Here is an 11,864-nt window from a genome sequence, read left to right as displayed (position 1 = left end):
AATGAGTTTGTTTGTTTACTTGACCATCATGTTGGATACAGCAAAATCCAAGCACTGCGGCTAAATATGATCCAGGTGCTCAGTCCTCCTCCCCCCCCCCCTCTCCCTCTCCCTCTCTCTCTCTCTCTCTCTCTCTCTCTCTCTCTCTCTCTCTCTCTCAGTGTACAGTAATTGACCTTGACAGCAGGCTGATCTAGGGATGAGACGATACGTGATATTATCGTTTATCGTGATAAAAAACACTCACAATAATCGTGGATTGTGGAGATTTAATTTATCATGATATCGTCCTCCGTCATGCACTGGGAGCAATTCAACTTTTATTTGCCGAACTGCATATCTGGTACCACTTAAAACTGGAAAAAGGTACTTATGACTTTTTCACTCTATCAAATGTCATAGCCAAAAAATACCCGATCTGCAAGCTCACAACGCGGCGCGTTGTGAGCTTGTAGATCTGCAATTTTTTGGCAAATGTTCCGCCCTAGGAAAATGGATTTTGATTATCGCGATAATATCGTAAAATCGCGATTTCTTTTGTCACAGTAATCGTGATATGAAATTTTCATATCGTCCCATCCCTAGGCTGATCAGATCCCAGCACTGTGATGTAACCCCAGCATCTGTTGTTGGGGACCAGTGAGAGTGGACACAGTGGGCTGCAGAGGACTGGGCCAACAGCTGATTCTGATGGAATACCGCAACAACATGGAATGATGTTTATCTGTATGTGTTTGTTAGCATGCAGTATGGACGTATTGGTCTGCATGCAAGGATGAATGTTTACTTTTGTCTTTCTGTGTGTTTTGTGCTTGTGTGCGTGTGTGTGTGTGTGTGTGTGTGTGTGTGTGTGTGTGTGTGTGTGTGTGTGTGTGCGTGTGCGTGTGTGTGTGTGTGTGTGTGCGTGCTTGCGTGCGCAAGTATGTGCACAATGGATGCTGCAGCAGAGAGGGTTGACAGCAGTGATCTCTATGTGCGATATATCTTCATTTCATTGAGGAGGTCCCGTTAACAGAAACAGTGGTGCCCTTTGGTTTTCTAGGGTGATAAAAGAAATATATATTACCGTATACTGTTTATTATTCACAGACAAAGTCAGTAATCACTGTCATTTTTGTGCTGTGTGTTGTTTTTAAGTTCTATTGATAAAATAAACTCAGGATTATGGGACTATAATAACTAGCAGCAGGAGAACGTCAATCTCCAAAACCTTGAACAAAGACGCAAAGTCCTAAAATATCAGTGCTCATCTCCTTGCTATATACACAACATCTTTATTTGGTCATCAATACTTTGTTCTCCAGTATTTTGCTGCATTTAAAAACATATCTCTTTCGCTGTGTTTTTCTTTTTTCTTTGTATCGAAACATTAAATAAAAAGGATGCTTTGAAGGTAAAAGAAAGTTTTGCTAAATCACAAGTTTATCTGCAAGTTTTGGATATCAAAACATACACATTGAAATCCTGGGTGTTGGTTTAACTTTGAGAGGGTATAAATATCACCACATACTGTATCACCTGTAAGGATCCATGGGTTGACATTTATATGTCAGAGGGTAGAATTCATTTCATCTCATTAGTTTGTCCTAACCTGTCCATGGTTCCCTGCAGGACACTGCCTCTCCCCTCCTGCTTGTGGGAGCTCGCTGCTAGAATGCTCCCCTCACTCTCCAGAAAGTCTTTGGGAAATAGACTGCGTTCATCAAATGCTGCCTTCAGTGCTGCTGAGACAGACAGACAGACAGACGGACAGAGGATAAAGACCGATAAAACGGAACAGTGCTGTGTGACGGATAGACAGACTGATTCATACAAATTGTAGATACTGTAGGCCAGACATGTCCAAGGTTCGACCTGGGGGCCAATTGTAGCACGAGGGCAGATTCTATATGGTCCGCGCCATCCTTCCTAAAATGTATTATTTATACTTTCCACCTGGCATAGTCATGTGAAATTCATACACTGACATTTCTGACATTTCTGAGGGTTTTGAAATTAACCTGGGCATATAGGCTGTTTTTCAGTAGAATCTGTAAGGATTCCAAACTACTGGCTCCTTGCGCTAAAGGTTATTTGTATTTTATTTATGAAAGAGTTTGAGGTTTTCACACCCGGACCCGGTTACATTTGGCTACATTTGAACAGAAGACAATTTATTGGACTGTAAATTAAAAGGCTGAAAAGGGATGAATTCTTTTTGGCGTTACTTGTAACGGAGTATTTCTACACTGCAGTATTGATTGCGACCAAAGGTTGCAGTTTACTATGAGAAACGGCACAGCTTGTCCGTGTCCATCTGTCTGGACGTGTAGATGTGTACAGTCTGATGTCACTGTGATGTCAGGGGAACCACTCTTAACAGAATGGGCTTGTCGCTCTGACATCACACTCTGGCTTCACTGTGATGTCACACTAAAAGTATCCCTTTTATGCCCATATATGGAGATCCCTGAAGTCATCAATATCAAGCCCATATCTAACAGGACTTCATAGGGGAATGCCCATATATGGTATGGCCATATACGGTATGGCCAAGACAGATGGCCAAGACAGCCCATATCTGTGTGGCTGGTTCTACAGACAGGGATCTCCATGTATGGGCATAACAGGGTATGATGTTGCATGTCGCCCTGAGGCGTCTTACTTGTAGTTTTACTCAAGTAAGACATGTTAGTACTTTTTTCACCTCTGCATGAGACGCAGTACTAAGGTCATATTTTCACATAATGGGCCCCTTTGAACAGCCCTGCTTCATACAGTGACAGTCAGATTCAGAGTGTGTACCTTCTCCACTGGGTGTGCTAGTGCATGCAGGACTGGGGTCTTGTCTCTTGTTGAAGTAGCGTTGGGGGTGGCTCACAAAGTCTGGCCTGGATAACTGGCCAACGGACTGGAGGTCCTCCATGCGCAGACCACTGAATGTACCTGAGCAAACGCACGCACACACACACACACGCACACACGCACACACACGCACACACGCACGCACACACACGTGCACACACACACAATACATGTGCTGCATACACCAACATTGACAGACTTCAAATTCTCAGTGTCATTTCACTTTGAGTGTAAAATTGATAAATGAAGACTGAGTTCTTTACGTACTGTATCTCCACATTCGAAAACATGTCTACACACGCTACGCTGCAGATCGATCAATCCAGACCAAGATAATCAGCGACCCACCAGTCTCAGGACTTGAGCCTTTATCTTTGGCGACAACCTTTGTCTCCATCATTCTTTGATCCCATCTCTCCTCATAGTTCTTGCCCAATATGCTGCCACCACTGGGAGATGAACCCTGAACTCCAGTCCTGTAAGGAAAACAAACACAGTCATTTAAATGCACTGACAGAACCAATTTATACACCGATGGCAGAGGAAACCATGCAAGGCACCAACCTGCTCACCGGGAGCAACTAGAGGTTCAGAGTCTTGCTCAAGGACTCTTTGACACTAAATCTGGGGGAGCCCGGGATCGTACTGGGAACCCTTCGGGAACTCTCTGTGTTCTAATGACGGTTTCTCTACCCCTGAGCCACTGCTGCCAACAACATACATACACATAAGCTGGAGAGTGTATACATGTAAATGTACCGGTATGTGTGTTGCCTGCTGTATCAATCTTTTTTTTCTCTAAAGTTAAAGTAGTGTTATTTTAAACCCATTCACCTGGACGGAGCTTCTTCTATCTCCATCTCTTTATCCCCTCTGGGCTCTTCTTCTGCTGCTTTTCTCTCCAGCTGTCTATCCTGGTCGACTGGGTCAGCCAGGGTGTCACCCCGAGAGGATACTGACTCTGGCTGTCTGGAGGTCATGTCTTCTCTCCCAGGCTGCTCCTGTTCTGGATGAGGGGCTTCAAGCGTCTCCAAGCGCCAGTGGTGCTCCTACAGACAACAGCAAAAAACATTAAAATAAGAACTTAGTTTGCTGAAGTCCAACCATTAGAAACTAGGGCATTAACGACTTGTGATTTTTGCAAGTCAACTCAACTCAGTAAATGATTAACTTAATGTGAAATATTGTTCTCTCACTCAACTGTAAACAAACCAACATAATAAAGTTTACGTGTATCTTCACATTTCTAAAGTGCCAATTTAAGGACTTTTTAATACCTCTAAAATGACAAATTAAACATTGTCCAAATTGTGACATACTGTATATAGATACATTGTGAAAATAGCCGATCTACATGCTCACAACGCCTCGAACGTTTTCTTTTTTTTTTTTTTACTTTGACTGGTGGGAGTCGACTTGTGTAATGAAGTCGACTGAGTCGACTTGTCGACTTTTTCGTTAATGCCCTGTTAGAAACGTGAATTTGTGTGCAGACAGCAGTAGGTGTGGAAGACTAGTTTGGGATATGCGAGGCAGGGAGGTAAATGTAGTCCCACAACAACTACAGTACCAACAAGGTGCCCTTGAGCAAGACACTGAACACTGAGGTGGCCAGCAGCAGAAGGCTACAGTTGCAGGGCAGTGCTCAGGATGAACTATGTGTGCATGAATGTAATCCTTCCTCAGAAATGGCTATGAATACAAATGTGTTTTAGGCTATTTGAATAAGGTTTAAGTATTTATGAGGCTGAATTCACCCAAGAGGCACACTTTACACTATGTGGATACAACCTCTACAATCCAATAAAAGCATTAAATGCAAGGAGTGAGGTAGAAGAGGGTTATTCTTTCTAAACTATTGAGTTACATTTCTTAACAGGATATGGCAAAAACAAACAAACAAAAAGAAATCAAACACCACGATAAAGACACCAGAATAGACTGGGAGGCATAAATTCAGCCAGGCAGGTGATACCGGTATTTCTGCCAAAAGCAAACGCAGCGCTCTGTAAAAGTAGGTCAGCCAGTGTTATCTTGCAAAGTAGGGGAAAGTAGAATTGTGCGCAGCTCCCCAATCTCAAAACTGTATCGGGTGCACGGTTGGGCCAACAAATCCATTTTAGCTAAAAGCCATAATCACCTATGATAATAGCTTTTAGCAGAAACAAGTTTGTTGTTGCGCTCAGTAAATAGAAGACTACTGATCAATAGTGTTGCTATTCTATTTGTTTTGATCTTGCAACGTGTGTGTGTGTGTGTGTGTGTGTGTGTGTGTGTGTGTGTGTGTGTGTGTGTGTGTGTGTGTGTGTGCGCATGCGCGTGTTTGTGTGCGTGTGTGCGTGCGTGCGTGCGTGCGTGCGTGCGTGTGTGTGTGTGCGTGCGTGCATGTGTGTAAATGAATGAACATGCGGCATTAATAGCCTGGAAACCAGAAGAATCTGCCAGTGCAGTGTGATTGGATTTCCCTGCCCCTGAGGTTGTGGGGCAACAATCAGGGCCCAGTATGCAAATATGGGGCAGGTTTTTCACCAGGGGCATTTCTTTTTATTTGCCCCACGGAAATCCAGGTGTCCACAGACTCAGAGATTCCAGACCAATACCTACACAGTTATATTAGTCTGGCCATGCCAGGCTAGCATAGATATGCACAGAGCAGCCTTTTCATGCGTCAATACGGTATGTGTGTGGGCCTCATGTTTGAGTGTGTGTACGTGCATAATACAGTGTTCAGAGCAGAAGGATCAGTGCCAGTCAGGGCCTGAGGCAGGTAGAAATGAATCTCTCACAGACACTGCTGCAGGCTAACTTAATACAGGCCTCCTAAGACATAAACACATCCACGACTATAAGTGCGGCTTGATACTTGATGCTGATCAACTTTGTCAAGCACTTAATGCCGCCAGAGTCTGTATGGACTGCAGTTTGCTGCTCCAGCATGTGATCTAAGCCTAAGGCCTTTACCTTGATCGTCTAAATCAAGGGCAATATCGTCACTGGTCCAAAACTGTTACTTCTCAGGAAACGGAAAAAATAGTTTTTTTAATGGATGAAAAACCCTAAGCATCCGTATTCTGGGAGGAACATTCACCAAAAACTAAGCAAAGCAACACAACATGTTTTGAGCTTGTTGATCAGCTATTTGTGAATTGTGATAAAATAAGTAACATTACAAAAGCAGCAGATCTACAAGCTCAAAACACGCTGCGCTTCGAGATTGCTGATGTCCTACTTTTGATGGAGATAAGAGGTTTCTGCCGACTGCAACGATCAATACTCAGAATCAGAATTACATTGTGTGTAATCTAAACTACTGCTCAGAAGAGCGGGGCAACGGTCATGCAGCATCATCACAGTAATCACAGTAAAATGGTGAATGATTAACGGATCTAATTAACGGATCACAGATGTTGTAGCAGAAGAACTCAGTTAGCATATAGTGCTTTATGAGTAGCCACCTCTTTCACACTGCTCCACTGAGCATGGACATACCGTATGTCTGAGCTTCAACAGGTCTCATAAAACCATCTTTTGCATCTGCTTGAAATAACACGACAATGTGTGTGCGCGCGTGTGTGTGTGTGCGTTCATTCGTTCGTGCACAGTAGTGTGCGTTGGTGCACCTGTCCAAATATTCCAACAGTGTCTCCAGGTAAGTAGCTGAGAGCCACGCTGCAGTCTGTAGATGCAGAGAGGAGGAGGAGCCTGTTGCCATGGACACACGTCTCCAGGTGGGTCACACGGTCCTGGTGGGGGCGGAGACTGCAGAGCAGAGCGGGAGGTACATTGGCCACTCCCACACATGGCTGGAGGCAGTAATCCTGACAAGACAGAGGATTTAAACATTCATTAGATGCGTCTCAAGTCCTTAAATTGGATCCTATTTCCTGCACTTCTTTCCTTTTTCCTTGTCTGTTAGTCCCGCCCACTGGGAGTTGGCCTATCACATCAGAAATGGCCAATGGGACTTCTCCGCTTCTCTATTTCCTCAATGGGAGGGACTAACATGCAATCAAGGAAATAGGATTCGATTTAAGGACTTGAGACACAGCTATTTCTGTCTGGTGGCGTCAAGGAAGCAAATCTTTTAAAGGTGATACACCATGCATTTAAAAAGTATTTATGTCATATTGTTTATGTCCCAAAAACGTTTTTCAAAAGGTTTGAGGCTAAATTACCACTCCTGAATAGAGAGCCTCTCTCATTTTTGAATGGCTCTCAGAGCATTTCAGCTGCAGTACCACCTTTGGCCTGAACTTTGTTTTTGATGATGACGTCACAATCGACAGATGACGTCACAATCGGCAGCAAATCTGGATAGCCTGTTTTGAGAACCCGTGGGATACTTTTAACCTTCGCCTTCTCATAACCAGAGAAAGACACAACGGTCAGAAATGGGACTTTGTGAGGGTAGAAGGTGCTAGTGGGACCCCAAAAAAAGGTTTTAAAATAGGAAAAGTGAAATTTCATGGTGTATCACCTTTAAGGGGGCAGTTCCCATGAATGGCCCAGCAGACGTTGCTATTTCAACTCATGCAGGCAGCAGAAGAATTTTTTGCTTTTACACTTTACACTTGATTTTATTACCTTAATAAACATTTTCATAAATACTTTGTTTTCAATCGCTTTTTTCAAGTCTTTTCTCAAGTATCATGATATGTGTTTAGTAAATTATGGTCCCATTCATTTGAAAATGATGATAAAGTAGGGTATGCTACGACTTCTACAGGTTCTACCGAGTGTTGTAGAGCCAGTTCTAACGAGTGTATAGTCAGGGGTTGCAGACAACAGCAGTCGTCTCTGGTTTCTTTTCGGGACCAGAAGTTCCAAGATGGCGGATCTGAAAAAAAGTGGCTTCAAAACGGGTCTGTAGAAACCAATGGGTCACGTGACAGCTGGAAAACCATGTACTGTATGTCCAAAACAGTTAATTTTTAGGAAAGGGGTAAAAGAACCCTTAGGCTGTAGGCTGCAGTATCTATCCCACTGTGATGCAAAAGTCCAGTTTTTTCTTCAAAATGTCTCATGGTGAAGCCATGAGCATAACATTCTGTATGCCAGCATAAAGCAATCATTGATTTACACAAACTCGATCAATTAAAAGACTGACTGCTTCCTCAGACGTTCATTTATCCAGTCCCTTACAGCGACAGACAGAGGGCATTACACCTGCTGTCATTCCACAAACATCCTGTGGTTCTAATGGAAATCTCTGGGCTCACTCTTCCTTCACTGTCACTCCATCCACCCAGTGGTGGAAGAAGTATTACTGTACCTAAGTAAAAGTACAGTAGTAATACACCAGTGTAGAAGTTCTGTATTCAAAATATCACAGGTTTTCTTTCTTTTTTTTTCTTTTCAGAATTCTAGGTTAATGGCTGGCTATGTTAATAAATAGCTGATCCACAAGCACACAACACTTCCCATCGCAACATGTTGTGAGCTATTTATTAACATAGCCAGCCATTAACCTAAGTATGGCAGAAGAAAAGACCTCTGGGAACTCAGATTGACCTAAGTATAAATGGGGCTTAACATGTAATTGTTTTGTAATAATAATCTAAATCGACAAAGTAGCTATACTAAAGCTATAAAATAACTATATAGTCTAAAAGTGTGGAAGAAAATAACACTCGGTGCAGTATAATTTAATGATAACCAGCGTTTCGACCTGGAGTGGTCGAAACCATTCCAGGTGAAATGTTGGATATCACTTTTAGACATCTGCACCAAGGTCAGCAGCACCTCAATACTGATGTGCCCTTCTCCTGTTTGTTTGCCAAATAATTACATAGTAATGGGTCATTCCCACCGGACAAGATAAAGATAATGAATGATAAAGATAAAAATAATATCTTTCTCAATTGAAGTGGATGGGAGTGGATGGTAGCGTCCAGTGCTGTGGACACTACCATCCACTTCAATTGTGGATGTAACCATGTGTACTTTTTTGTTAAGCACTTGTGCTTCCATTTCTGCTCTGTAAAGCGCTTTGAGCTGCATTTCATGTCATGAAAGGTGCTATACAAATAATGTGTATTATGATTATATTTATTATTAATAGAGAAAGATATTTTTTATCTTTAACTTTATCTTGCCCAGTGGGAATGACCCTTAACAGTGGAATGAAAAAAGTACAACATTTGCCAAAGAAATGTAATGTATAGTTCAGTATTCTATTTCGTATTGAAAATAGAAATACTCAAGTAAAGATAAAGTACCTCAAAATTGTACGGAAGTACAGTAGGCCTACTTTACCCCGCTGCATTCATCCTCATTCCACTATCCATCTCAGTCTCACTTCATCAAAACCGTCCCAGTCTGTCTCTCTCTGTTTTACATACTGTACCAGAGCAATATTAATAAATCAATATTGCATTAATGGCATTTGCATAAATGCAGATGCTGTTTGCAGAGTCCAGATTTAAATTGTTGAGGCGTTTAGCGAGTACTTTACTTACTTACACTCAAGGTGTGGTCTGGGAACCCCCATTTTCTGGGGGTCCGTGACCAAATTCATGTCAATTTGTGGGGTCCTTGACATGAGGACATTGACAACCACTGTCTTACACCAATGGTTCTCAACCTTTTCAGGCCGCGAGCCCCGAAATAATCATATTTTGACTGGGGACCCCCCCCCCCCCCACACACACACACACACACACCCTGACGAGTACTAACAGTTGAGGCATTACATTTTGTATAACATGGTTCTATTGTGAAAATAGCCGATCTACATGCTCACAACGGCTCGCAAGTCGCAACGCGAGGCAGTGTGAGCATGTAGATCGGCTATTTTCACAATTTCTGCCTCTAATATTTGACAATTTGGCCAATGTTTAATTTAATTTTAGAGTTGTTAAAAAGTCCTTAAGTTGTCACTTTAGAAAGCTTTATAAACTAGGCTATATATTTTTTTAAAGAGAAAACAGTAAGAAAATAAAAATAAGCGAATATTCGACTTCGGTGAACAACGTCGAATAGTGACTTTGATATGCGAATATTTGAATATTCGAATATTTGGTGAATGCCCTAGCACGCACCAACCTGTATGTCCCATACGTTCAGCTGTCCTTTCACATCAGCAGTGATCAGGTATGTTCCGCAGGGGCTGACGGTCATGATGACTGATCCCAGGTCAGTGTCATGGGCTGTGAACTGTCCCAGTAGAGTGCTGCGCGCCGTGTTCCAAAACCTCACCGTGCCTGAACCTCCGCACGACACCAGATCTGCACCACCTGCACCCGTACACAGTAAGACCCATGAGAGAACACGTCTCCTTATTGCAGAGTTGACTTTGACTTTTTGTTTTGTAATTGTTTATTGTACTACACTGTAAATAAAGTGTTTATTTTAATTTTGGATTATTGATTGGTTGTTTGAAATGTTGTATTTAAGTAGATACGAATGCAATAACACATAAATCAAAAGAATAAACACAATAAAGCCAGAAGGCTTCCATTATAGTCCCTTGGTGCATTTGTGCAATGTGCACTGTGTGTGTGTGTGTGTGTGTGTGTGTGTGTGTGTGTGTGTGTGCGTGTGTGCGTGCGTGCGCGCGTGCGTGCGTGCGTGCGTGCATGCGTGCGTGTGTGTGTGTGTGTGCGTGCGTACGTGTGCCTGTGCGCGTGTGCGTGCGCATGTGAGTTTGTATGTGCATGAGCGTGCGTGCTACAAACAATATAACAAACCAAAAACAATAAAAAAGCATAATTATGCAAAATGCAACTATAATCTAAATAGGCTACATAAAATAAATGTTCTCTCATAAAAACAATTTCAATACAATTAACAAACGAAAACAATAACTGAAAATAAGGAATCTGCTACAACCCAATTAAGTTAAGGTTAAAAGTTGTATTGTTAAAATGAACAACTAATGGACTCGAGGTTAGTAGGAAATCCATTTCACAGAATTGCAGCAGAGTATACGCATTACGCAAGCAATTTACCAAAAAGATGAGTCATATGCTAGGGTGGAACTTAGGCAAGTTCTTCTTCTCCATGAGAAATTCAACTCAAAAAGAGATACTGAATCCAACATTATTGGTTATGGGCTATGTTTTCGCCCCTGTCCGTCCGTCCGTCCGTCCGTCCGTCCGTCCGTGTGTCCGTCCGTCTGTGTACAGCTGATCTCCGGCACTGTTTGACCGTTCAGCGTGAAACCGTGCACACACACACACTCCCTGGAGGCCAGAACAGAACCTCTGACCCATATCGCATCGGCTGTTATAGAGCCACCAGGAGACAGATTTTTGCAAAAAAGTACTTTTTTATATAACTCCTACAAATTTCGTCCAAACATCATGCAAATCATTAAATATTTTCTCTATAGTCCTGTGATCGATACAGATCTTTTCATATTCCATCTTGATTGGATAAGATTGGCTTTCAAAGTATTGCAGGAGTGGTCCGCTTTGATTCCAAACTTTGCTGGCCCACAAGCTACCTGGCTTGACAGAGACCTGAGATTCCATCTGTCCTCAAATTATTGTTTAAGGAATGAGCCAAAAACAAAAAAAGATCTCCATGAATTCAAGGCTTCATGGGGTTTGGAATTGATTGAATATAAGAACATTTTTGGGTGAACAACTCCTTTAAGTGATTAACCACTTCAGCCTTATGTTATACTCACGACAGTGTCGCGTGGTGATTTTCTTTTCTTTTTTACGTTTTATCCATAATGAAATGCCCAAGACAAGGATGCCATCACCTGTCCCTGGATGTAAGTAATGCCAACACAGTGTGATAAAGTCATGATGAGCTGACCTGTTGCTGTGGTCCCAGCCGTGCGTCCTGGGATGAAGAACAGTCTGGTAACAGCATCGCAGCTCTCTGAGTACATCTCACCACTCAATCCACACTGGGACACAGGGAGAGGGCCTGGATTAGAAGACATTCAAATGTATACAGTATATTGTTGCTGTCGGGCATTAAGACAATCAAAATAGGAAAAACAATGTTTCAATCCTGTAGTTTGACGTGATGTAGGCACTGGAATTTCTAAATTAATTATGAAATTA

At 42.4% G+C, this 11,864-nt stretch overlaps 1 protein-coding gene across 1 annotated transcript in view; it reads right to left on the bottom strand.

Annotated features, from left to right (window-relative positions):
* Positions 1-590: 590 nt before the first annotated feature.
* The window catches only part of LOC308290000 (cilia- and flagella-associated protein 337-like), a gene marked incomplete at both ends in the record, with an annotated part of 54,409 nt that continues 43,135 nt past the window's right edge, over positions 591-11,864 (bottom strand). Inside the window, 8 exons of the mRNA XM_080731779.1 lie at positions 591-687; positions 1,592-1,724; positions 2,785-2,925; positions 3,193-3,320; positions 3,679-3,893; positions 6,465-6,662; positions 9,889-10,079; positions 11,611-11,724. Coding sequence (XP_080587905.1) covers positions 591-687; positions 1,592-1,724; positions 2,785-2,925; positions 3,193-3,320; positions 3,679-3,893; positions 6,465-6,662; positions 9,889-10,079; positions 11,611-11,724 — 1,217 coding nt within the window. The remainder of the gene's footprint in view (positions 688-1,591; positions 1,725-2,784; positions 2,926-3,192; positions 3,321-3,678; positions 3,894-6,464; positions 6,663-9,888; positions 10,080-11,610; positions 11,725-11,864) is intronic.

Source organism: Nannobrachium achirus (assembly GCF_963921795.1).
Source record: "Nannobrachium achirus genome assembly, chromosome: 8".
Classification (NCBI taxonomy): domain Eukaryota; kingdom Metazoa; phylum Chordata; class Actinopteri; order Myctophiformes; family Myctophidae; genus Nannobrachium; species Nannobrachium achirus.
This window is presented reverse-complemented; position numbering and strand designations above follow the sequence as displayed.